The 27361-nt window shown below is 39.7% G+C and overlaps 1 protein-coding gene across 4 annotated transcripts in view; it reads right to left on the minus strand.

Moving 5' to 3' along the window:
- The window catches only part of TBC1D4 (TBC1 domain family member 4), a 96025-nt gene that overhangs the window by 8270 nt on the left and 60394 nt on the right, over nt 1-27361 (minus strand). For 3 of the 4 annotated variants that reach the window (XM_057366476.1, XM_057366479.1, XM_057366478.1), the window contains exons 4-16: nt 25924-26028; nt 23258-23390; nt 21467-21558; nt 20570-20680; nt 19781-19900; nt 16170-16244; nt 14971-15197; nt 13024-13170; nt 7208-7368; nt 6065-6274; nt 2482-2640; nt 969-1127; nt 301-545 (exon numbers count right to left, since the gene is read on the minus strand). In XM_057366476.1, coding sequence (XP_057222459.1) covers nt 301-545; nt 969-1127; nt 2482-2640; nt 6065-6274; nt 7208-7368; nt 13024-13170; nt 14971-15197; nt 16170-16244; nt 19781-19900; nt 20570-20680; nt 21467-21558; nt 23258-23390; nt 25924-26028 — 1944 coding nt within the window. The remainder of the gene's footprint in view (nt 1-300; nt 546-968; nt 1128-2481; nt 2641-6064; nt 6275-7207; nt 7369-13023; nt 13171-14970; nt 15198-16169; nt 16245-19780; nt 19901-20569; nt 20681-21466; nt 21559-23257; nt 23391-25923; nt 26029-27361) is intronic. The other variant, XM_057366477.1, reaches the window with a different exon arrangement.

Raw genomic sequence — 27361 nt, forward strand, 5'->3', positions numbered from 1 at the left:
CAAAGCATATCAGTCTTCCCTTGGCACAAGAAAGAGAGAGCAGTGAGGCAAAGAAAAGGAAGGGCAAGAAAGCAGAAAGCAGAATTTCTGAACAGGAAATGACAGGGATGTGAGACAGGAAAAAGTCTGCAAGTTCTAAACATCACTGAAAATTGAGAAGTAGAGAAGGGTTTGACAGTAAWATATACATGCACCTCACAGCCTCCAATACAGCTTCATAAAGCCCTGGAGAACCTAAGCAATCCCTGAGAGCTCAAAAGTAATTTAAAACTCTGGTTTGCTCCAGAAGCACTGACTTACCTGTAGCGACATCATGTCTGGCCTGTACTGTTTGCGGAAGCCAAGGTCATACATGAGGAATTTCAGCATTTCAAAGGCCTGTTCTTCACTCATATGGAGGAGCAGAACTCCAGCTACAAAGCTTATACCTTGACAATAACCCACTTCTTTGTCCAGCAAAGAATACGCTTTCAAGAGATTAAAGAGTGACAGCTGTCCTGCTCCCAGGTGGGTGGAAAAGTAAGGATGTGTAGGGAATGTCCGTCCTGATGTAAAGAGAGAAGAGTAGTTGATAGTCAATTCTTCTCAAAAACCTCAATTCATCTGACAAACAGCACTTCTCCCTCAGACCATTTCTCTTTGCTTTCATATGCAGGCTGCCTTTAATCAGATCAATCTGTATCTTATCACTGATTTTAGACTGTACCTTTTGATCTCATTTAATGTTCTTGTCTGCACAGAACTTGCAGAAGCAACTGCCTGACTTCTCTTTTCAGACAGATGCAGAAGAGCATAAATATGAATGGCACAGCCTAAGAAACCATCTGCTCACAGGACCTATGTTGCATACACAGAACGTATCCTGATACACAGAAAATGGTATTCACAGAGCAGCATCTATCTTTTCCATTGCAACTGGTGTGTTTTTCACTATTTTCACACATAGCCACAAAACCAGTCAGACTCACCTAGGTCTACAAGGATGGCRTGCTGTTGAGCAGTCAGTTGTTTCAGAAGTTCTTTGTAAGAGATGTCAGGAGGCTGCTGCTTGTTTGGCAGCCTGTGCCTGACTCGGTGTTGCACAGCCAAAAACTGCCAAATTTCTCCCCGACGACTTTTTGGTACACCTGCAGATCAGTCAAAGAACAAGTGGCCTAAGCATGGGRTATTTTTGATGCTACAGCACAAGAATTTGCTTTGTCATAATCTTGGCTGAACCACTCTGGAGGATCCCTTACAAAGCGAATGCATTCACTCAGTAGCCACAGTTCAGCCCCACAAATTGAACATGAGCTACAAACTTAAGGGCAGTTACACTGAGCACTACCCTGGGCAACCGAGGCACAGATACCCCTTGCTCTGCCATTTCTGAGACATTTGCCTCCAGGAGGAAAAGATGCATGACTGMACACAGAAAGTAAAACAACCTGTTTAGAAAGGCTAAACTAAATTCACAAGTGTAAAATACAGGGAAGTCCACCTCCTCTTTCTCTTCTCAAAGGGCTGCTCATGTCAGTCCACAGACTCAGAGAAATACATCCCACTTTGATATCTGACTCWAAAACAACCTTTGGAAGTCAAAACAGTCAACTCTGCTAATCCCTTCTAGATRAATAATCATTTAACAAGAATACAATTTAGAAAAAACATATCCTTGTTCCCAACTCTGAACTGCAACTCAACAGCAGAAGATGGGATATCAAGGTAAGCAATTTGTTTGCAGATTTCTGCAGGTCACCTACAGGAACTGCTTCACATCTACTACAGTCTACTTTGGTACAATTTAAACTTCCTTTCTGTACCACAGCCAGATTACACTGAATTAGTTTTAGCATCCGTAAAACAAATAAGAGATTCTATGGAAGAGGGCAGAGCAGTGCAATCAGATAATCAAATAATACATCTGCATGATACTAACAAGGCCCTCTGGATACCCTCTTAGCCTATGGATAGTCCACAGGAAAATCCACTTCAAGACAAAATCCCCAGCCTTTCACTCCAGGAAATCAAATACTAAGTGACCATATTCCAGACTCTCCAAAGCTTGGCTCTGATTCCCCTAGGTTTTGGGCACAGTAGACATTAGCCCACAGTAGACATTATGGTCCTGCCTTCTCAGTAAGCAAATAAATCAGAGCATCTGAAACTCAGAGTCAATTGGATCCATTGATCAGAAACCAGAAGGTCACAATGTTGGCTGCAGAGGCTCTGAGTTCAAACTTGAATGCAATGATACACAGAAACAAGATGCTGCTTTCAGAAGTATGACTATACATCTTTCTGCATTGCTGACATCACAAGCTGCAGACACAGCAGAACCTATTTTCTGTTTTGCAGGAAAAGGTAGGCACATCTGTRAAAAGAAGGCAATTTTTTGCTACTGGAGAAAGTGTATTGCTGGCAGATTTCTGCTGGTATCAGAAGGGAGCAAAAAAACATGAAGTCTTCAGACTTTAGTTAAAAGCTCTCATAAACAAATACCTTCTTTTAAAGTGGAATGAATATCTTCCATGTCACATCGGATTTTGGCTCTGCAGTTTAGCAGCTTCTTATCCCAAATATTTATGGCATCTTTCTGACATGTGCCAACTTCATCATAGTCCAGTTTTACTTTTCTTGATTGGAGCTCATCTCTGCTTGCTAGRACACAGAACAAAAAGGAAGAACACATGGAAAACCAGAATGTCAGAAAATTACACAATACAACAAATATACAAACCCCATCCAAATTAGATATATCTATCCAATAATTTGACTGGGGAAAAATATATCTACAATTCATTAGCTTATAGTTTAGATGGAGCCAGTTGTCGTAAGATGCTGCATGTGTAACTATTTAACTTCTTTTACTGGGTCATCAATATTAGCAATTCATGAAGCACATAAAAACATTTTCTAAAGCTTGGGGCAAAAACCACCAACCCACTCAGCAGAACTTCATAGCACCTGCTCTGCAAAAGCAACTTTGATCATTTAATTCTTATCTATATTGAACATTTCAACTGTTTTAGTATGGAAAGTCCCAAACAAGAATGTTCTTATTAAAGATTTAGGCAAGAAAACTAGGCAAGTCTTCTGAATGGAAGTCAGTCAYACTGGTTCCAGTTCCTTAAGAGAGGGAGAAGAGCTTGTGGCACTGTCACCTGGCATCATCAGATTGACTGGAGCAAACAGAATGAACCAACATGAACCAAATCCAAAATGATACATTTGTGCTGAAGCACAGAAGTCCTACTGCTACAAACTTAACAGCTTTGCTGCATAGGGCTACCTGGTACAAAGTATTTATTACACTACTTCTGAAATAAAGTTGCATCATCACCCTGGCATTTCATGGAGAAGAAGCTTTCATTTCCGTTACTGAGAAGTTAACATTGGGTATTTTATTTCACATGAGGCACGTGCAGAAACCCAATTCCTCTAACTACTGGTACAAAACACTGAAATCAAGACTTAAATGTGTCTTAATTTAGAGAGATATGCCTAACTGTCATTGGAGTGAACTGTACATTCCACAACATGACCTCTGAGCTGCAGTTGAGTTTATCCCAAATTTGCCTTGATCTGTACTTCTCACAGAAGCCTCCTTCCTCTTACAAATGAATCCCCTTCCTCGCCATCACCTCTAGGGGAAAGCAAACTCTTGCTCACATTTTTATACAATGTGCTAAACAAGACAATCTGTTCCTTCACCTACTCATCTCACTTCAGACAGAGTCACTATTGGATCAATCCACAGGATCCTTGCCTAGCCCACTTCAAGAATAACAAATTATTTCCAAAAGCTCTATGTCACACCTCTGAGATCTTACCCATTCAAGACTACAGGGGCCAMAAAAATGGGAATGTGATCTTACCACATGCTACCCTACTGCTGTATGATTTCACTCAAGAATGCTCGCTCTCGTAGGCAGCATGCAGCACATTCAGAACAGCAGTAATGTATTTCAGTGTGACAACAAACTCCCATATTAACTKTGCAATTAACCCAAGTGAAAGCCAGCAAGTTTGCCTTTTGATCATACATACCCCACCCACTACCCCATCCTTGGTTGTTTTCAACCCTTGTGAACAGTTTTCCTAATCATTTCTAGGTGGTCTGCTACTTTTTGCAGCTCTTATATTTCTAGGTGACCTACTAGAAAAAGGAGCTTTTAGCTTCTCAGAAAAAAAGAGAAAAGAAAGGAAAAGAAAAAGAAAGCAAGTTTGTGCAATTGACAGAACTTACCTTCTGTAAAACAAAGAACTAATAGCATTCAAGTCTCCTCGACAGCAAAAGGAATAGGAAAAGAGGTTCTATTAATATTTTGTACATAAAAGTCAACCAATGATTAACAGAAAACCACTAGAAACAGTTCCACAGCAACTCGTCTGAAACCAGTCTAATGTATACAGCTAATGAATTTACAGCTAGGAACATGGCTWCAAGTAAAGAATTTTCTGCATTTCTCTTTCCTGAGATGTACAAGAACCACCCGAACCAACACTTGTTTGGAATGTATCAGCTCTGCACATGTCCTGTCCATAAAATGACCCATGTTTTAAYAGCCCACAGGAAGGAAACACTTAGAGATAGGTGTTAAAACTACTTTTCACTCTTTGAAAATAAGGTGATGAATTCTAGCTAGCCAGAGCACCAGTTTCACCAGCAGCATTTATGAAACTGAATACAAGAATGCTCCTCAGAGCACAAACCAAGATTGTGGGCTGGCAAATGAATACCAATTTGGCAWCTCTGCTGCCAAAACTTCTGTCTTCACCACAAAAGATCAGGTAGGAAGAACCTAGTTTCTACAGATGTGTTACAGAATGATAGCAAGCTTGTAACTGAGTCTTAAGGAACTGGACCAAGATTTAACAGTTTTCAGCACCCCCAGCCACACAGGGCGGGTATAGCAAAGAGTTTCTCCCTCAGCAGCTCAAAGCAACAGAGGGAATAACCCGAAATAAGTCACCACAGCAGATGTCCAGCTTCCTCACCCCACAGCAACAGACTATTTGCTAAAATGGTTTATGAAGTGAAGATTTTGGCTGAAGCTCTCTCTAGAGGTTCCTAGTGAATCTAGGAGTTTCCACAGGGAGAAACTGCACAGAGAAACACACGACATGTGTGAGAAATAGATTCAAGGATGTGTGCCTGTAGGGACATGGAAAGACTTCTGTCCTGAGGTTTTCCTTTCCTCTCCCTGCCTTCTCAGTAAGCAAGTCCAAAGAAGGAAAAAGAGTTAACTGACCTTAACAAGACCATATTTCATCTGAAGAATCAGACTACCGTATARGTTACACAGCATATAGGAGATGAGGGCAGTAGTTGCAAAGAGGACAATTGAAATTTTCAATTTGCACCAAAAGCTTGTTAGTCTGTTATACTGAAGAACTTCTATATGCTAGGATAGACATTGCATCCTGTCTTTTACTTGTGTGAGTCTTCACCAGYCAAAATAAAATATCTCAGCCAGAAACTCAGGAAGCTGACAATCAGAAAGGTCAACTTTAGATCTGTCACTAACAGCACTCAATTTTCAGTGTACAACACTCAGGTTTCAAAACACAACCTTCTGACATACCTCAAGAGCCAGTTGCTCAAAATTTAGATTCAAGTATTAATAAATTACCACTATAGTGTGTTTAATGAAGAACAAAAAGCCTGTAGAGAAAGGCCATGAGCTGCAAAGGACTGAAATGAGATAGAAAGGGTAAGGTTTACCATACCTAAGTGTTCACACAGCCCCTGTTCTCACTCCCCTTCACATTGGAACTGCCAGACTCAGGCAGATACAACAGAGACTGTWGTATCCTTTGTCTAACACGCACTCAAAAATGAAAATTTATCACTTTCTTCTGTTACTAAGATTACTCATTTAAAGTCAGGTCAACAGAGAACCTGTAGACTGAGAGACAGGACTAGGAAAACACAGATTTTTTTCTAACACTGTTAACCAAAAAGCTACAGAACTACATGTCTCTTTGAGGTGCCCAACACCAGAACAGTTTTCATCTTCAAGCAGCAGAACCTGCAATAGTTTTTTAGTATTTTCTAAATAGTATTTTCTAAATAGCTAACCTTCCAGCTTCTGGTTTTCTTTTTCCATTCGAAGTAACAGAATTTGTTGATGGATGGCTTTTCTCCACAGACTTTGTAGTTCTTCTGAGTTTTTCCTCTCTCCAGTTTTATCTGGACCATCCTCATTTTGCAATACTAGAACAAGAGGGTCCTCCTCCAGGGGTGGAGCAAGAGGGGATAAGGGTAACAACTCACTTCCGTCATGACCATCTGCAAAGAATCAGAAAGCTATTACAGGAAAGTCAGATTGTTTGACATATCATGAAAATCTATGTCATAGCAGAACAAAAATAGCTGTCTTTCACATTCATCAGTGAGCTGCTGATTTCAAAGACAGTGAAAATGCAGTTCAACAGTAGAGAAAACTTTCCTTAAAAAAAAAGAAGTGTTTTGTTTACATTAAATAAAGGTTTATTAAAATTAAATATTGTTAATAAGGAGTCACCCAGTATTTCGACCTTTTCCCCAGCCAGGTCCTTCCACAGTTACCATGAGGCATTTACCCATAAAGTCTCCTTTACAGCTGAGTTTGGTTACTGCTATGATTTACCACAGATTATATATTAAAAGCAACTTTTTTCATCTGCTAACCTGCTTTACAGAGAGTGCTATAGCAATTTATGGTCACTAAAAATAGAGTTTGTTATTTATCTATGGTTCTGAATTCTGCCAAAACGGACTCTATCAACAGCACAATTTCTGCTGTTTCAGGGGTGTTTATCTTAAATGGCTTAAAGCTGTAAGAATTAAGACACTCACCAGGTGCTATATGCACTACAAGGACAAAATACAAAATTTATCTTTTTCTGCAAACACTCCTATTATGTACACAGGCTAGGGTAAAAATTTCCTAGCTGTTAAAATGAATATCTTTGTCAGCAAGAGACCTGTCTTAATTTCCTTGCTACAGCAGCTATGGCAGACTATAATTCATTTGATTTTGATTGCCAAAATCCTCTGTTCAAAGCAACAAAAACCTAAATAGTCTAAAGCCAACTGAGCATAACTGATCTCTGGCAAGGTTCCACCATGAACATGGCACCATACTGATTCCCTTTTCCCTTTCACATTTTCACATGTTGCAGTTCACTACAGTACTAAGTAACAACTGCTTGTTTATTTTCTTTAAAAGCACACACAGACCTGGATGCTGCATCTTGGAAGGAGATTTATTCATAGGTGAAGCTACCTGCAGGAATATTCTCCGCCGCCAGGAGATGCGGCGAGGTGTGAGCGTGGCCCCCACAGCATTTAGAGATTCACTGCTGCAGAAGGTTGATGTTCTTTTCTTTCCCTCCCCATCACTGAAGGAAAGAAAAAGCAGATGGGGTATTTAAAGTCAGTACTCCTTGTAGGGGAAAAAAAATCTCTTTATTAACTCTGTCTAATGTATAACCAAACCTGCAGGAGCATTTGCGGGGAAGCTTAAGAAGGCAAAGCATGCTGTGTGTGAGCTTYGCCTTGAATACTGAAGTGCCCAATTGTTCTCTTGCAGCACAGTGCTGTGAAGTCTGCACTGTATACCACCAGGAAGCACTCACAGCATTCATACAGGGCTCAGCTGGGAGCTCAGAATAAAAGCTTAACTTTCAGAGACACTAAGACAGAAAGATGGCAATAGTTAGCCTCTAAATCAGATAGCAGAGTGTTTTGGTTTTAGTCTCACGGGAGCGATCCGATGTAACACCTTAAAAGCAGAGACAGTGCTCCAGAGAAGCACGACACTTCATTTGGTGCCATTTTAAATGTCATGCTGAGCTCACAAGTGAATATTTCATTGGAGAAAATGTTCTGCCTTCTCATATAGTCTCTTTCCTAAGCTTCAAGAAGAGGACACCTTACTTGGATAAATGGGGACACATAGACTCATGTTTCATCAGCATCTCCAGCTGTAGGAACAGAGCCCCTGAAAACAGAATGCAAGCTCAATTCCTACCACAATGACCTGAAAAGGGCTGATCTTCTCTTCAGCTGCCATGCAGAAATACACAATAAATTTAACAGTATCTTATGCTGCTGGAAGAAGCAAGGAGAGGATACAGGAAAGCTTTGCTGGGAGGACACACCAAGCATAYCTTCCTACTGACTACTAGCAGAGGAAAAGACATTTAACTTTCATAAACACTGGATCCATTCTCAGAAATATTTCAGTATTTTGCACTAGTGGTAGCAAAGTAGGTGCACAGATCTTGTATAGCAATGGATACATTGATTATCTGCCACAAATCCTTCCACATAACATCAACAGCAAGAGGTACAATTACAGGCTTAGGGGAAGAGAGAAACAAACAGAGGGTGCTGTTTCTGCAGCTTCACCTTCATTACAGAAAAAAACTGTTATATCAAAAACAGTAGCTACATTTAAAACCTTCATCAAATTTCCATGCTATGGTGCAAGGATCTTAAAATGTTAGATGAAAGGAAAGCCCAGCATGTTTTTAATGGTAAGGCAGCTGCAGATTGCAGTTTGCCAGCTGCAGTCCATCTCCCCACATTTGGCTTGCACAAAAAGAGAGCTCTGCATGGGAGGGCTATGAAGTTTCAGCTACACCAGTCTACCAGCTACACTATCTTCATCAGCATTCAGAACTAATACTCTGTTCTGAATCATTAACCTAAACAGCAACTGTGACAATCTTCTCTGCCTAACTGAGTCTTTGGTGATGGTTAACCGCTGCTCGTGGTAGCCAAATGCAGACTGCAACACTAATTCTGAATCTATASGCGCTGTTTTTCAAAGGTATTCCAGTCCAACAACCCTTGGAAATGAAATACTGAGTTTAGATATATAATCACTCCAATTTATGTTTCTATAAATAACTGCAACAGAACTACTTCTTATTATTTCAAGCCTTGCAAATCATCACGTGCTAGAWCACAAAAACTGAGTCATTCCAGGGCTTACTAAATAGAAGCTCCATAACAAGGGAATGAAAACTTCCTTTCTACTGCCATGCAAGAATCTATGTTCAGCTACTGGGCTTCTAAACATGCAGATGGTCCTAGGAATAGTGTTCAATTACAGTAGCAAAATTCAAAGAAAAGTCAGAATAAGCAGGTGGCTATTTTAGGGTATGAAACTAAGCTGTTTACATCAYTTGAGTCACGGAGTTTCCATCAGTATGAACTAATCACGTACGCTACCTCATGAAGTGTGCAAATCGTACAGTTCTGAGGACCTGTGTTTCTGTTGTTAAATCCTCCCTTCCAAAAATCCCCTGTCACTTTCAGCAGCTTCTATTAATCACCTTCTCTTTCAAAGAGCTGCTGATGGGTAATTAGAGAAAAATTTTTGAAAGTCTCCTAAACACACCTTGACATCTTAATCCAGAAAAACACCAAGACTTAGAAGAGGGAGGCTAAAAGGGAGCAAAGAAAGTTTCCTCATTTCAAAACAACTCCTAGCTTAGTATCACAGATCTGAAGGTGTGAAACAATACCCTACAGTGTTAAAGCAGAAAGAATTCAGAGTAAAATGGTAGTGTCTTATCTTAATGAAAAGATTCAGGAGGCTGGTGCAAAAAAARCATTTCTCTAAATAGGGTGGGGGTAAAGAAAATAATATTAGCCATCAGCTCCCAGCAAAATGAAGAAGTTTATTAATATGAGTAGAGAGACTAAGAGCAAAAATAACCTCCAAAACAAGAAAAAAAAACTTCTTAAATCTTATTCTTAAATCAAGTTCAGTGATGGCTACTGAAAAGCAGAGCAGAGTTTTCACTACATCCTAAGCAGATACCTACATGGGAAACGTGCTAGCAGAAGAATTTCTGGAAAAAAGACAATGATGCAATACTCAGTATTTAAAACATAAGCATCACAACTCAGACTGGAGAATAATGGTTCTCTGTAGGGCTACTTAGCCTGTGCTTCTGACCCAATACAGAAACCAAAATGCGTTTATCACCTTGTATACAATAAAAAAATCAAAAGCTGAAAATTCAATATAACACCTCAAATATTTCAGTCTGTACTTTCATCTTTAAGCTTTTGCAAGCAATAACCCAAGTACTCAAGAGTACTGATCATCTAAGGTTTTATCTCAGGTAACTGCAACTCAGTTTCACCCATTCACAATTCTATAAGATAATGCATAGCATGAAGATGACACAGCTACTTCAGGGGAAGAAAAAAAAAAAAACTAAAAGAAAGAAATCTCCAAAAAATGGTCAGATTACAAATATGCTTCTTGCTTGATTTTAATTATCTAAATCTCTTCCCAGAACTATTTTTTAAAATGCTCCTGAAGACTGATATTTACAAAACCACAGTGCTACCCCATTTCTTGTGAACTCTACATAATWCTTACCTGAATTATTTTGCACTTGAGTCCATGAAAGCCAACTGACTTGTAAATAAATACTCTTGTTGCTCATGCCAAGATTTGTATTTTTCCCCATTTCACTTTCATTTTAACTTCTCTTCTTGATTGCCCTAAGTAGCAATTGAATCAATGCAACCTACTTTGCAATTTGGAGGCTGAGTGGTACAAAATCCCCCAGATCAAGTACAGAATTGAACTTCCCAGCACTTAAGCTGGCAGAAACCTTYACATAAAACCAATACATGAAGCATTCCTCCCCTCTGGGAAGAAAAAAAACCTATTTCTATCAGTTTACACCTCTCTGCTAGTTCTTACTCCTGTCATATATTTTTATTTTGAATTATTACTTTCTGCTATTTTGTTTAAAGAATATTCTCAAGTATTTTATTTCCTTCAAAAAAGTGTTCTGTTCAAATTCAAATTCAGCTTTAATTATCCTTCCATAGCAGCTCAATGAACAGAGAAACTGTGGGGAGCAATAAAGKTTGCTCCATTTAAAAGTGCTGCTTTTCTGTTTATATTAAAAAGCTTTCTTTACTTCTATGTTGGCCTTCTATGTTTTAATCCTTATCTGCAATTCTGCTCAACACTGAATGCTGCACAATGCACCTTATTTGTGGATTAATTAGTTGGAGACCATTTCCACGCTAGCCTTCTCTCCAGACAAATGTATTGACAATGCAATAAAATCATTCTGAAAGCACCTATAAATATTGTGTGAGTGCCAAAATTTACTATACTGTTCATTCCTTGAAGTATCGAACTGTATGGAAGGTTCATAACTAAATCATCTTTAYRGTCCCTTCMAACTAGAACCATTCAGTGATTCAAATAAATAAACTATAACAAAATAAAAAGAAAAMAAMMMCMMAACMCAAMACAAAMAAACAAACAAAAATCCCATGCCATTCTCTTTGCATAGGCCTATCTGACTGCTATAAATAAAAAAAAATCTTTCTAAAATGAATTCCCGCTGAAATTGTCTCTGCTCCTGCACACTGAAGCTGGCAGAACATCAAGAAAAGCTGCCTGCTCTACCATGTGCAATCTCAAARCTATGATAAAAGAAGTCAGACTATACAAAATTTTTCTCCATTGCAATAGGAATTCCACACTTCATGCATGTGTAGTGACCATGATTATTCTAGAAACTATACTGAAGTTTTAATTAGGGTTCCTAACAATTGAATAGTTTATAGTCTGYAGATYGCAAAGCACTGCCACACTGTGCTCAATTCTAAACTATCATACCCTCACTCACATGAGAATGCTCAGAACACTTCATACTGAGCCTGCTAGGATAGATGATGGTTCTCTCTGAGAAGAAGAGCCAAAGGAATAAACCCCAACAAACCAAAGAAGAAACCAACAAGAAAAACACACTGTAAAAAATGARAGCTTCCTCTCATTCCTAAATATGAGGGCATAGGATACATTTGCAAGTTTTGGCCCATGAGTTGGACAATATATTTCATTCTCCATTAGCCAGCTGAAGTGATGGATTGCCTCAGCGACCCTTATCACATCAACATTATTCACTCAGCACTTCTTTCTGACTGTGTTTGTTGTATTCACTTCACAAACCCAACTAGATGCTAACAGTTCATTCTTGCCACTGCAATTTCCTCACAATGACAGTTCAGGCCCAGTTGCTCCCAGCAAGACCTTTAGCTAATGAGATCCAGTTTCACAAGGGTTTTCATACAAACTAAAGATCAAATTATATCAGAAATATGCATACTGTAAAACCTAAGAAGAAACATGGTGGTCTTCTGGGAAYTACTCCTAATTTTGAAGATCTCTCCACCTTTAAGTTTAAAACTCCATAATGAAACACAGTATGTTGAATTGCCTGCATAAACAATTCCAAAAACAGTATCTCAGAAATTTCAATTTGGAATTATCTGGTATTAAAGTATAATTTTCATAYAATACTCAATCCTTCATCCCCCAAATCGAGAAAGCCGGGTTTAATTATGTCCAGCTACCAGTACAAACTGGACTTGGCATTGGTTCAGCTTGGATGAAGTCTGCTATCTAAAGGGAACATAGAAATAAAGCTGGACTGGAACTCAAATTAGAGGTAATCTGTAMGAGCTGTTTATTTTTTCTTGCCATTTCTCATACCTTTGCTTTTTCTTCAGTCCTCTTCCACTGAAAGTTATTTGTTAACTCTCTCTAAACATCTCACAGTTAGTATCACCCAGTTAACTTGTTGCTTCCCCTTCCTCATGCACAGGCATCCCACRTTAGTACAGTACACTCTTCACACTGCTCTTCTTTAATTCCCACATGCCAATGATCATGGCAACACATGCTGGTTTGCATTCAGCAGAGAAAGCATTAAATTAGCGTSACACTCCTAAAATCCATTGCATTTCACGTGACAAACCAATGCAGCAGATTTGCAACACTACAACAGAAATAGGTGGCAGCTACTAGATGCCAGCATAGAAGCCTCTATTTTTAACAGGCTTTTTTAACYAAAAGCCTGTYTGCCCATTTGCATCACGGAAGTCTGYTAGAAATGCAGGAGCACAAGGCAGTGGGAAAGATGCCATGTGCTGCATTCCCTGGGGAATCTTGCTATTAAGCTGGTGGCACTGGAGAACTAGGCAGGACACAACGCTCTCACCTCTTGGAGAGGTCACTTTCTGAGTGCTGGAGCAACCTTCCTGAGCCCTGGTAAAAGCTTTTCAGGAAAGAAGGGGCAGAGAGAGAGGAGGGGAGACCAGGTGCAGATTCACTCTCACTGAGAGCGCGCCGAACCCCGACCACAGGACTGTGCAGGCAACAAGAGAACACAGCAGATGGGTCAGCACGGATTTGGAAACAACAACAAAACCACCAGATTAGAGACAGTGGCCAAACACCTCAGCTTGGCTTACATTAACTTTGTTTCCCAGAGATAACATGTACCATGTGCACTCCTACTTCCCTGRGGATAGTGATTTTGCTGTTACAGCTGAATTACATTAAAAAACTTTTCAATGACACTGCAGAACAGAGAAGCTAATTTCTTTAGCTTAATTTATTTTCAAACCAAATTCAGAAAATATCCTTAGAATCGCATTGTTTCTTYCCCTTCAGTTTTCTTTTGCTTTTGTAAGCAACATATTCAGAAGTAGAGATTATTTAAATGAAGTCTTTCTGGATAAATTTTTGTGAAGAATTTAAATCAAGAAACGTAGCCCTACTACACAGTTAAACATGACTTAGTAATAGTAGCAAGTGTTGGAAGGGACATGAAAATTAATTCAGTTTCTTTTGCTTAACATTTATGACTAATCCTCAAAAGGAAAGAATGAAAAATCCCAGCCTAGAAACACACTGMTACAAACTGTTTTGACTGAAAATTTGCTGATGATGCCCCTTAATCAGCAAGTTCTTAAAAGTTATAACGAAATGTAGTCAGCAAGTCCTTCACTTTGAACTGTCAGGGTTTCCTGTTTGCATGCACCATGGTCAGTGGGAAAAAAGTTTCTCTCAGTAAAAACCACATTATTTATCTCTTTAGAAACACAGTGTAACAAAGGCTAGTTTCTTACCCTTCACTCCCTTCCATTCTCTTAAAACAGAATTAAATTTTTTTGCTCTTCTCTACTAGCTGGTGTGGCAYTCACACTGACATTTCAATGCAGACATCAAACAGGTGATAAATTACTATTTAAAGCCATTTTTAGAAAGAGAGCTCACAAAAAGTATAATTAAAGTCAAGCACTGAAAAAGACAATAGACTGGAGAACGGGATCCTCCAACAGAAAAAAATTCAGCTCATCTGGACCTGAGTTTTGTTTGGACAGTCACTTACTGCAGAGAGCCAGCCTAGAGAAGAGAAAGAAGGTACAACCAAAGAGCCCCACAATGAAGTGTGGGGACCTCTTCTGCTGAGTTAAGGAACTCCTGAAGGAACAGTGCTCCATACATTTATAGCTGGAGAGTCTCCAAAAAGGAAGGAGAAAGAAATTACAGAGGGAAGCTACAGAGGGAAGCTCTGGAGAAAGGCAAACAGGGGAATCACATGCCTCAGAGTTCAGTGGAGGTGTTTAATCCTTCTGTCCTTCTGCAAGACTCCTCACCGGTTTTAATTCTGGACATGCTSTCTGTGAGCTTTGACTAACACAGTTACAGACACTTGAAGCTGTTAGTGCCCTTTTCATCCTGGCATAAAAGCACCAGGCTGCCACCTCTGCTGTCGCAAGCACTGAGGGCCTTTTCTCCAAAGGGTCTGACTACTAACACTGCCAAAAAGGCTCAGCTCGGAGGTGACAATAAATAAATAAACAGACTGGTGCTGGCATCCAGCCAAATCATCAGTTTGATGGATTGATGACTCCCCTGAATTCAGGGGTTACTGAGTCACTGCAAAGCACCAAACTATTCAGAGGCAGAGAAGACARGCTGAAAATAAATAAATAAACGAACAAACCAACCCCGGAGACGTGCAGAAGCCAATCTGATCTAAGCCCCTTATATACTTTGCCAGGAGCAGGGCTGCCATAGCCTCCATCCAGAGGGACACAGGTGAGGCTGGAGCRGCAGGGACCGCGGGCAGTGGCACGGAGCGAGTGCCCGGACTCACCTGGGCGCCTCCACGCAGTTCTGCCGCAGCAGCGGGGAGCGGGCGCTCTGGGACCGGCCGTTCTGGAAGGTTATCCTCCGTCTGGCACTCGAGGGAGGGTGGCTGAAGGTGTGCGCCCGCCTCCTGAACTGAGGGGAGTCCGAGCCTTCCTCGGGAAACGTCTGCCACGCCGAGGACACGGGGGACGCCGGAGGAGTAGCTGGCGGGGAATCGCCCGGCGAAGTGTCCTGAAAGGAAGTGCTGGCGGAGTCAGGCCTGGGGCTCCGTGCCCTACGAGAGCCCTCACTGAACCCGTGGGCTGCCAGCACTGGGGCACCAAAGCCTCTCCCCCTTCTGGGTCATGGCCTATTGTATGCTAATTATCACCCAAACCAGACATCCTTCCAGAGCTCACTCCAAACCAGCAGCGTCCTTCTTCCGAAAAGGGAAAGCGGAGAGAGGAACAAAAATGTATATGCAACACAAACAACATACTAATTACTGCAGGCATCCTCTCACAGGGATGGGCATTCCAGCTACCAGGCTGCTGTCTCTTTCRGGAAAACACAGGAATGGAAAAGACTAGGGAAACTGCTTTTAGCGAGTTTCCTCGACATATCGCGAGCATACTTCCTGTACCGTCACAGCAACATCCTGGAAGAGAGACTGTTATTGCACAGCCAGTATGTGAGCCACTGCAGCAGGAAAACCAGAACAGAATCCTCACCTCCTGGGAAAACCAGCAACCTCATGTGAGGTAAAACTTTAAAAACAGGAAATAAAAAGAAAGTGAACAGAGTTCCGCYCTCGTGCTACCATACAGCATCCCCAACAGCTGGGCTTAGGTCAAAAATTCTTACTTCCCTAAAGCAACTACTTCTTACAGAAAGGATTCTTCACCTTCAGAGCACTTCCTTTAGTTGAGACATGACCTTAATTGCTTCAGTAAAACAAGGCAGAAGCCAGAAATTCCTTGCTTTTTGTAAAAGCAAGGGAAGTGTAGAAAAAAAAAAAGGACTGGCAATCAGATTAAAGCTGAAGCTTCAAGTCAACATAAACTTCAGCTTTCTTACAACCTCTGCCTCCCAGTGGAAACATCTTTGAGTTCTGCAAGTTGATGTGCTTTGTTCTACTTCCTTCATACTACAGCAGAGTGCTGTATTTACGCCCCACTGACACCCGTGCATGAAAACGCAGTTTGAGCCCAGCTCCTTACGTACTCTGTCAGATGCAAGGTTGCTGCAGCGCTCAAAGCTGTCCACACTTCCCAGGCGGCCTCGCATTCTGTTGGCTCCCTGCAAGAGAAAAGGCAAGTTATTTWATCTGGTCTGTTCCCTCTTTTTCAAAAGATTAAGCAAAGATGGCAACACCCGCGCAGGTGAGCACAGGAGAGTTCAGGCACGTGGCACRTTTGACGTAAGACCACAGATCACGGGTCAAGCACTGGACTTTACAAAAAGTGACATCTTCAGCTGGCCAAACTATATCTTCTCCCGTGTTGATCCCAGGAGTTTTAAACCTGCAGCTCTATTGTTTGAGGGCAAGTGAGTATTTCCTGACACGACTGAGGCAAAGTAGCTAAGTCGCTTAAACAGCCAAGTTCAAAAAACTCCAGATTTCAGTACTGCGCACACACTGCTCCTGATGGATGCATCTGTCTCATGAGATCCAGTTTATCCATATCTAAACATTTTAAACAAATTRAATCCACCTGGGCAAAAGGAGTAAAAGCACTAAAACTGGGAAAAAATGCTCTGTTGGCAACAAATCTGGCCAAATAGCACCAGAYAAGACAAGACTTTTCATTTATAATGTTGATAAACCTGATACAAATTTTCTAGAAATTAATGGCAAAGGACCTTTGCTGAATTTGAAACAGTCCTTTGGTTTCACAAGAAGAGGTGATAGATCCACAATACTTTTGATTACCTTAACTCCTAACCTTAACTGCCCGGTGATGTTTGCTGTTGGACATTTCTGACTGCTGAAGCAAGTTGCTTTCAGTAYTTTATCAGGAGAAAAATAGCCTAGTTTTTAGGAAAACTACAGACAGAACTCCTCTTGGTATGCTTGCAACTCCAGGGGAAGTTTTATCAACATCATCAGAATTTATTTAGCCTACTTTTTCCTGGTAAGAGTTATTTTCAAGACTTAGCGTGCCCTTTAAGTACATTATCCCACTTAAGCGCATTACCAATAAATACCCTGCCTGAAGCATCTCCTCACTGAATCTCACAATAAAACCAAGAGCAAAGTATAACTTGGAAGTTTCTCACTACCTTTAAAAAATGRACACTTTTGGCACAGTAAAAAGGACTTTTTGATTAAGCAACAACAACAACAACAGAAGAGGTTAGTGCAGCATGGACTGGATGAAATTCTGTTCCAGAGGTCAAAGAAAGGTTATATTTATTTCTCTGAGGTACCTCATTAGGAAGCCTGTTTTTGGTTCAAACCTCAAAAATAAGATCAGTCCAGCAAAACAAACACACGAAGAAGTGACACTGCTCTGGGACAAAATGAAGCCAGGSCACAGAAACCAGCATGTTTCCTACAGCAAGTAGTGAGAGGCTTAAAGTGTCACTTGATGCTATTTACCTAGCTAAGAAGCCATCCACTTAAAGTGTTCCTAGATATCTGGTTACTACATACTTCTTTCTTTCTAGCTTTCCTAAGATTGAGGCTGCCTAAGATTCTCCCCAATTCATACTGACTTTTAACTTTTAAATTTATCTATTATAAGATGTTGAATGCTACCTTAAAAAAAAACAACAAACAAAACTAATGTAAGTTCTTTCTTGCTCCCTTTGTTACTAAATGTACTTTTAAATAAAGATAGCAACTTTTGCATAATTAGCTCTATTACCTAATAGAGTAATCTATCAATACCATCTGCACTTGGCTTAAGGAGGGAAAAACACACTACACCAATAGGTATTTAGTGTTTAAATACCTTTAGGAATTAACCATGATCCATTACGCTTGTTGTAATAGCCTGATGAAGAATAAGAACTGTTGAAACAGTCATTGTGTATCACATGTATGCCCATAACACACAGAACACCTGCACAGAGATACTTGTATGTGCCTGCTTTAGACAAATAATTAGTGGTTGAGCTGCACTCTAAGCAATTTTTCCTGGTCTTGCGTTGTGTAACTTTCAAGCTAAGTTAAGTGGATCTGCAAGGATGAACCCCCATGTGTATCATGACTCACTGTAACATACTSCTGTTCCTGATCTATTGCACTGTCAAGTTAAAGAAGAGACAGTCTTTCTCACAACAACAAATCCACTTCATAAACTTGAAATGGCCCTAATCCAGATTCAGGTGTCTCCTTCCCTTGAACTCAGTCATGGTTGTGTAGCTCTTTATATTATAATATGCAGCATGTCACAATGGCCCTGACAAGAATAAACATACTATACAAAAAAAAACCCCTAATATTTATTTACAAGAAATTTCCTTTCAGAGACTTTTCAATTTAAGCAGTGTCTTTCACCCAAATGATTTTTCCTCGATATGACTGGAGTGCCAGCATGTCTATATGCTTTACTGAGTTATTTCAGTGGCTTCTTTCACAGCCACTGCAGGGTCAGTGACCCACCACCAGAGCTAGATCACTCGCCAATCACATGTCCCTTAGATGTGGAAAAGAAACCAGACTCATCAAAGGCATGACTGTAGCTGTCACCATTTGATGATACTCCAAACTGATGAAAATACCCAGATCTTCTGACAGCCATCTCTCTTTTCCTTTTTTTTGCATACAGTCTCAGTCTCTCTCTCTTTCTATATTCAGAGCAAGTCCCCAGTTTGTAAAATCTGCTACACAACAGAGGTCAAATKTGACCAGAGAGTTTTACTGCTACTTTTAGTCCTAGATCAAATTGACACTTACCTATAAATTCTAAGGATTCTCTCTGGCTAAGACTATTTTGTTTCCCTTATAGGGAATATCTGTGGTATCCTATGTTTGTAGGTTACTTCATGACATGCCCATATAAACTGCAGGAAAAGTGCAGCTTAGGGCTTGATTCAGCACTGTACTTTTAAAATTACTAGCAGAAGGAACTTAATGTGACTAGTCCAAATTATCACATTCCCTCTGTAACAACACACTGGATCCCAGGCACACAGCCTTCTTCTGATACTTCTCTATATGTCTCTCCTCTGACCCACCCTTCAGAGCAGGGGACACCAAGAAAATCTTGCCATTCAGACTTCTTTATTAAAAGACTACTTAATGTGAGAGAGTTCCAGTGATTATCTGCAATTTCACATAATATCTGGCTAGGAACATCAACATGAAGACCAAGTCACTTTTCCAGACTATTGCTTTTTGTTCCTCTGCAAAAGGAACTTCGTTATTAGCTTCTAAAGGTACTTAGTGCCTAATATGGCAATTTCAGCTATGAGCTGGAAGGCATTACTTCTCGGAACAGAAGGATTTCCCATACATGCAGGCACATTTATTCACACTTTGAAAAACCGATAACATATCTCTTTATGGAATCATGCAACCACCCTGATTAAATTTTATTCTGAAGCAACACATCCRATAATGCTCAGCTAGCTTACTTGCCACCTACAATGAAAGTTTATAATTCAGAAATTTGTCCTTTTCCCCCTCAGTATGTGTGGCCTTACTGTGAACTTTCCAGTACAATTAAATCACAATCAACCCAGTTGTAACTCTCAGATTTCACAACAAGGATATTGCTTCATTAAGCATTTATCAGACTGAGGACAAAATAAAAAAAAAACAACTGATGGGTCTTTACTGTCAAGGGTATCTGGGACAGCTGAGGACAATGAGTTGTTAAACCTACCCTTGAGAAGATATTTTCCAGAGAGCTAGTCAAGGATTTCTTTGCCTTGTTTTTCAGAATGTCAAGTTTAAACCTGCCACCACTGGTCGTGCTTTCTGGAATCGCACTGTTAGAAATGACCTGTTGAAAAGAGCAAGGACACTATTCAGCTTTGGCAATTCTTTTTTTAATTGTGAAGACTATTTCCAAAGAGTAGAGCTGAATCAAGTTACATMAGAAACAAGATAYCCTTGGCTTTATTAAAAAAAAGACACCAAAAATTTACTATCCTCCTCCCCAAAAAAAACATCCTGAACAACAAAACAAAACATTCTTCCAATCAAAAAAACAAATAAGCCCACCATTAAAGGCAGGCACATTCCACCCCCAAAGACTATAATGYAAAAGCACAATGATTTTACAGTACTGTTGCCTATTTCCTTTACAAGATAAGTTCATAGTTYAAACTGAAACCAATGCCCTCTTCATTCCTACGCTCCCTAAATATTTTTGTTTGGGAGCTGGGATCAAGGGGGAAGGAAAAAGAGAGGTATCCTCACACTATGAGGAAGTACAGACATAAAAGTAATTGGCTGACTTTCTTCTTCTCATGTCCCACTCAACTTATAAAACTCACGCATGCCACTATTAATTAAAAACGATTTTTCTTTTCTTTTACAGTCCTCTCTTAATTACAATACCCAGCTTCAGCTACTCCTGAGGAAATCTAGCAGTAGTCCTACTAGTAATTACAGCTGCATTTTAATGGGGTGGGAAGTGGGAGAGGAATAATACAAAACCAAGCTGTACCGATGGCGCTTCACCAATGTGAATGTGYGTTTTCTGCTTAGTCTCACAGAGCTGACGGAGATGCAAGATCACAAGTTCATTTTCTTCCTGGTCATTGTCAGGCTTCATTTTCTGTCAGTAACAGCAAAGAAAGCAAAGTTTGTCTTTCGAGTCATGATTTGCTACCACACGAAGCATATGAAGGTATTCTTTGAAATAATACACTGATATACCAAATGCTAGAGAGCACTGTTACTACATCAAATTGCAATTCTGTGTGCCTTCACACTCCTTGAGCAAGGTAGAACAAAATCTGAAAAAYGTTGCAGGTTCTAGAGAAAAGGGAGCCTTACATCCATACATGTTATTTTCTAAGATTATCTGTTACTATACAGCCTTGCAAGAAGCATAAGGAAGCCAAGACACTCCATTCTTCAGGAATCCAGAGRGGAACACAGCTTTTGGAAACCAAAGTTATTGTATACTTCATCCACTAGAATACATCTGCTTACACCAGAATATTGTGCCAAAGTAAGGAAAAAAAGACAAATTCTTAAAATGCCAGACATGTTCCTGATACCTGCATATCTCTCCCGCTCTCAGCCTACTCCCACAACACTTTCAAGCCAGGAAATGTTTACAGATGCAAAACTAAGCTCAGAATAAAAAACATTCTCTGGGTAAGAACGCAGAGTATCTCAGCAAATTTGGGAAACAAAACTTTTCCCATAGCAGCACATCACATGTGAGGTTAAGTTGAAGCATGCTATTTCAGCATGATGTTAGGTGGAAATATAGTAAATTCTAGCCCATCTACATAATAAACCAAACATAATCATAAGCCAAAATATCTAGTCCATTTTATCRCGATGATTTTTAAATTAGGAAACACTAATTAGGAAGCTTCTAAGGCATTACCTGAACACGTTCAAAAATGTCTGCTTGCTCATTATCAGTTAGTGATGACAAATGTCTCTGAATTACAAGTTTGGCTCTTGGTGGATAGAGTCCTGGGAAAAGAAAGTATCGTTAAAGSTTCTAGATTCTCAAATGATCTTTCAAAAAACTTTAACACAAAATGATAGAAGACATAAATCTGCATTTGAGTTTATACGAGTTAAATGCATGACTTTTGTGTATCCACTGTATACATGATACAAAATAATTGAGGTTTTGCTGAACCAGATGGCTTTGTCTCCTTCCTTTAGCAGTAAAAATATAACCAGCAGCAGCTAAGTGGCTGGCTCCTGAGTGAAAGGCTGTGCTCCCTCCCTACCCCCTCGGTGGCTTCTGTCCTAATACCAAGAGATCACTGACAGATGGAAGCCTGACAACTGTATGGCACAGGAAGAGGAAAGGAACCAATCAGGGCTATAAGTGGAGAGATGATCAGTGCACAGGATACTTGGACCTTTTCAGATGCTTTCAACTGAAAAGCTTTGATGAATTTCTGCCCAAGGAAAGGTAGGTAAGGTAGGTAAGGTAGAGGTCATAGCAGAGAATTGAAGATGCTTTTAAAAGCAAGGACAGCATAAAAGCTGTAATAATAAAGGAAAGAATTTCTGGTACTCAATAAAKTGCACATTTTGTCACAGAGCTCATTCTGAAAAGCTATGAAAAATGTGAGTGAAAACAAACCCCTCGCACCAGATGAGGATATGTTTTTTCCATCTAAGGTAGATATCATTCATAGAAAATTGCAATCAGAACAGATAAAATATTTTTTTCAAAGTCATGCAGCTTTAGGTTAGATTTTGCTAAACTTCTAGCCCCAAAACAAAGCAGATGGATAAAAACAAAGAGTTAAATAAGTCTTCCAGCCATTAAGTATAAAGTTTATGAAACTACTATTACAGTTCACTGGTTGTTGGCCCAAGAGAGATTTTGATACTGGGTCCTTACCCTGCAAGAACCTGTGTTCAAGATACTTACACTGCCTTACACAGCAGCCTCTATAGTTTATAACTGATAGAAGACACTGCCAGCTAAGCTTTACCACTTCTGAATGCCTGTTGTTACACCTGGAAACTGTAAGTCACAGACTACCAAAATTCCACCCCACTAGGATTTTACACTTTGCTTTTCATCCACCAGAGGGAAGCAAGTAGCAACAGTGACTATAAAAATAAGATCCTAACTATTTTTCAGGAAATTCTATCTTGTAAGACTTTTTCTTGTGTGCTGGCATATTTCACTTCTAGAGATAGTTGCTTTAACTTTCTTTATTAGATATTAATYTCCTAACTTAATAATTTATTTTCCCATAATATAACCAGATTTTGAGGTGTGTGAGAGAATAAACACAAAGAAGGAAAAAAAATAATCTCACATAGGAAAGAAGGAACACACAGGAAAGCAAGTTCCTCTCTGAGCATAACTGTCTTTTTCTGAGTCATTTTGAAAGCATGTAACGTGAGAAAAATCCCCAAACAAATGGAAGGTCAATTGGTGGGTTTTGCTGCTCTRCTTAAGAAAGGTATGATGATGAAAGAGCATGTGTTCATAACACATATATGTGCTTATAACACAGAAGCTACACTATATTCTGATGCAGTATCATTACTGCTAACACTCCACCTTAATACAGAGAATGCAAAGTGGCAGTAAGAATTGCATACTGGGATACTTTTCCCTCTGTTCTTACATTGTTTAAGTTATTCCTCTAAAAAAATCAGCAAAACACGATTAGAAAATAAACTCAGCTGCTACCTTCAATTCTTTCACAAAGTTTGTGCAATGAATGCATAGGGCAGGCCTCACACAGTTTAATTTGTGTCTTGGCACTTTGMAGAGCTGCAGCAGTGCTGAAGGCTTGTTTCAGGGTCAGCATTACCTCATCAACCTATATGGGAAGGAGGAAAAGAGTATATAAACAAAGATGCATGCCATATTCRTGAAATTAGATTTATAAATCACATCACAGACAGGTGTTTTAGAATTAAAAAAAACAAAAACAAAAAATCCCCAAACCATACAAACCCATTTGCTGTTTTCTAAAGAGATCAAGGTTGCATTCCCAGCTTTCTACCTTTTGTGTAGATGCTCGCCATCTTTAAGTTCAGCCAAACACTGTAATTTTGATCTCCAACTGCAGCTACTGTAGCTTAGTGGGAAGGCACCCACTGTTTTAAGAAGCTGCAAGTGGGACGTTTTRGCTTGAATATATGCTGGCTAAATAAAAACCATTAATTTCTTCAGCTTCAAGTTTCTCCTGTAAACTGCACAWACTCCCTCTTAACGACTGTCCTCCCACCACTAGAGCATTTTAGCACCAACCCCCTCTGATCAATCCCTGCTGCCAGACTGGAGCTTCCCACAGCAGCTCACTTTTCTCCAGGCTACCAGACTGCTTATCAGCATCATTACARTCACCACTATCTTTAAACACTGCTAGCCTGCCTCACAGTCTGCCCTGACCTTTCCTCTGCCACTAACACAAACACAGCAGTGCTATGTTCCCACACACCAGCACTGGAAAAGCTCAACTTTTATATAAGAAAKGTTGAGCTGAGAGCATTTCTCCACATTTGTTCAAATATGCTCCCAAACCTTGCATACAAAACACTTGGAGTTCCCCTCTCTGCATTACAGGGGAATACAGTGCTTATAAAAGCTGTTTGCTGAGTGTTAACGTTAGTATGGAAGGAGGGAGACAACAGCTTGAGAACAATTTTAGGAAAAACATCAGTATTCTACTTCAGAATCAGGTCCTCACTCTGCTTGTTACTTTTCTTTATAAGCAGGAAGAAAGCTGAAATACTTGAGAACAAAATCATACAGTTTAACATTGAAAACACACAGACTTTTTTGATGGTCKGTCACTTGGGAGGAAAAAGAAAAAYAAGGTAGRAAAGGAACCTGAATGTAGAAATTWGAACTAATTTGTRWCCCAGTATGTCTAGATTTGTTTTGTTTGCTTTAAACCTCACAGTTTTAAGTATTATGAGTAATTTTTGGATGCTTTCTCTTCTTAGCAATAAAGCACCACACTGAACAGTGAATGTCAATCTTGCAACATGGACTGGCAATTTTATTAAGTTGGATACTGTCCCTCTCCAATGGAAGATCCATAGAACAGGGCTAAGTAAATGGATTATGACTACACTAAAATCATAGGAACTGTAGCACAAACCTTAACTGGGTTTAGAGCAGACACACACAAGCCTCCCAACACAGCCTGCCTGGCAGTGGAGAATCTGGAAAGCTCTGCCCTGCCACAGTCAAACTGCCACCAGGATCCAAGTGAGTGCATCTGAAAATAGCTCAGGAATGCTCCGTTCATATTGCAATGCAGGCATACCCACACGTATCAGTACTAGAATATGCAAAGAGGTTCATAAAAACATGGGGGTTTTATACACCACTTAAGYCTCTGAATTATGCATGGTCAGGTTTATCAATAGCTCAGATGTAACATTTTCTGTTAGTACAATGATAAAGCTGATTTCAAACCAAGCATCCATTTTGACAAAACTGCAGCCTCAGCTGCCATTGTGYATCTAGAGCTGTTGGCCCTTTTCAAGTTAGTCAATGCATTAACAAATTACATTTTCAGCTAACTAGAAAAGTGATTTTTAAGTTTATCTAAGAGTTAGCAGCTGTTACYAGAGCCATCAGAAACAAACACATTTCAGAACAGGAAACAACTTCTTTCAAAGTGTCAGAATTTAAAATAAAAATGGAGTCAAAATTATTTCCTGTATGCATCTCACATCATTAAGGCTACCTGTTATCAGTAAAACCAGTACCAGCATCTGGAACTTCAATTAATTGATACACACTTTATCCAAAGTCAAATGTATTTTTATAGGTACATAGATCCACAAATATTATGGTATAGATCACATCTTCTTCTGTGATCAGATGCTGCTATCTTCTTCTCCCAAGGAACAAAACAGACTACAGGGAAAAAGCTAAAGCCACCTGTGGRCTTAAGACACAGACAGGATCAGCCAGTACTTTAAACCCTACCCTGAAGTGTATGTTTGGGTTTTGTCATGACTTTTGTTACTGATTCAATACATGTCTTTACACATTTAATGGGGAACCAAATTTCTCAACAGTTTGAATTGGAAGAATTACAATCAAATACAAAGCCCAAATATGCTCACAGTCCACATGCACAAACACACCCATATGGATTTTATCTATTTGTTATTGATAGATGCATCAGCAGAGCAGCAGGATATGGCTGTGTATGAACAGAAAGTGTGCATTTCCTATTGCAGATTTGCATATGCACAGCTGACGTCTTGCACCTGAGATGTGACCACTGAGGCTCAGCTGACACAACAGAATAACAGAGACTCCTATTGTTTAGGAAATGCCTTAGAAATGCCCTGATGAAAAGGTTAGGATCATTAAAGAATACTCACCAGAGACTCACTTGCACACTGGAACACATAGCAAACATACTGGCTTAACCCAGGYTCCACAGACTCCCGGCAAATGAAACCAAAGTGATCAACGTGTTTTATACCCTAAAAGAATTTAAAAACAGCATTAGTGGACTATTTTATAGACAGGTTTCATTTCCAAAAAATTGAGAAAATATAAATGCATACTCCTACTGATCTATTTTACAAGTAGCACAGTTATCTTTTAAATTGCTTTTTGTATTTAAGTTATATAAAGATCTTTACACAGTCAAAACCAAAGTTATACAACAATAAATCTGGACCTGAATTTATTCCATTATCAAAACTGGATATTTAGGGGGAAAAAAAAGCTGTTAGATTTTTAGGGAAGCAAACTAAAGGCTGCTAGGTTGTATTTGGAATTGTCTCCACAGTGAAAACGTGATGTAATAAGCCCATGCTAAAACACAGGATTGGAGAAGCATTGGAGTAGCAGCAGACCCTTCCTTTCCTGTAATACACATAAGGACTACACCAAAAAAAACAAACAAAAATAACCCAAAAAAACCCCCCACAAAACACCAGGGAATGAGAGGCAACATACAGAATTCCAGCCAAATTCCGAAATAGATTCTTTGAGACTGAGGACTGAGTTACATACCAAAAGTTTCAAGACTTACTACACATGACTAGTGATACTTTCTTTCAAGATCGTAGTACAACAGCTTGACAGGGAACGCCGCCTTGCTAAAAACAGCACTGAGAAGATCAAAGAGAGCTGCTTCCTAAGAAGTACTATATTCCCAGTCTTAATTCATGGAACATGACTCACTATTGTTAAAGCTTTTGCCAATGTTTTTATCATCTGAGTATGGTAATAGCAGATATTCTCCAAATGAAAGCCTAATCCCTCAAGTTCTAATACAACAAAAATCAGAACACGGCTGTTGGATCCATCTCCAAAGAAAACACCTATATCATAAAAGAGAGGAGGAGGCAAAGCAACTCGCCTGTCACTACAGAAAACACTCRAGACAAAATGGGAAATGCAGTACGTGACAGACTGAACATATTGTCATTACACACKGTTGTTTTTGAAAACAAAATTCCAAAAGTCACATTTATGCCGCTTACAACTTAACAGGTGCACAGGGTTGTTAAGATGACACAAACAGCATTAGTTGAACCACGGTCACACTAATCTTGACTTCATTTTTTGTGACGTATGAAGTCTTCAAAAGCATAAAACAAAAAAGGTCAGATGTGCACACATGTTGATCTACAGAAGAGTGAAGTGTTGACCTCTGTTTCGCAAGAAAATGTATTTACTGAAGGTGGTTTGGTGAGATGCCAGTTCCCTCATCGCTGACAGTGCCTGAACAAGCCTACTGCTGTCTTGACTTCTCCGTCTCCACAGGAGAACATTTGAGGGGGAGACGGATGTGACACTTGCCCT

The sequence above is a fragment of the Malurus melanocephalus genome, unplaced genomic scaffold, assembly GCF_030028575.1.
Source record: "Malurus melanocephalus ecotype Western Australia unplaced genomic scaffold, MMel_1.1 scaffold_66, whole genome shotgun sequence".
NCBI lineage: Eukaryota > Metazoa > Chordata > Aves > Passeriformes > Maluridae > Malurus > Malurus melanocephalus.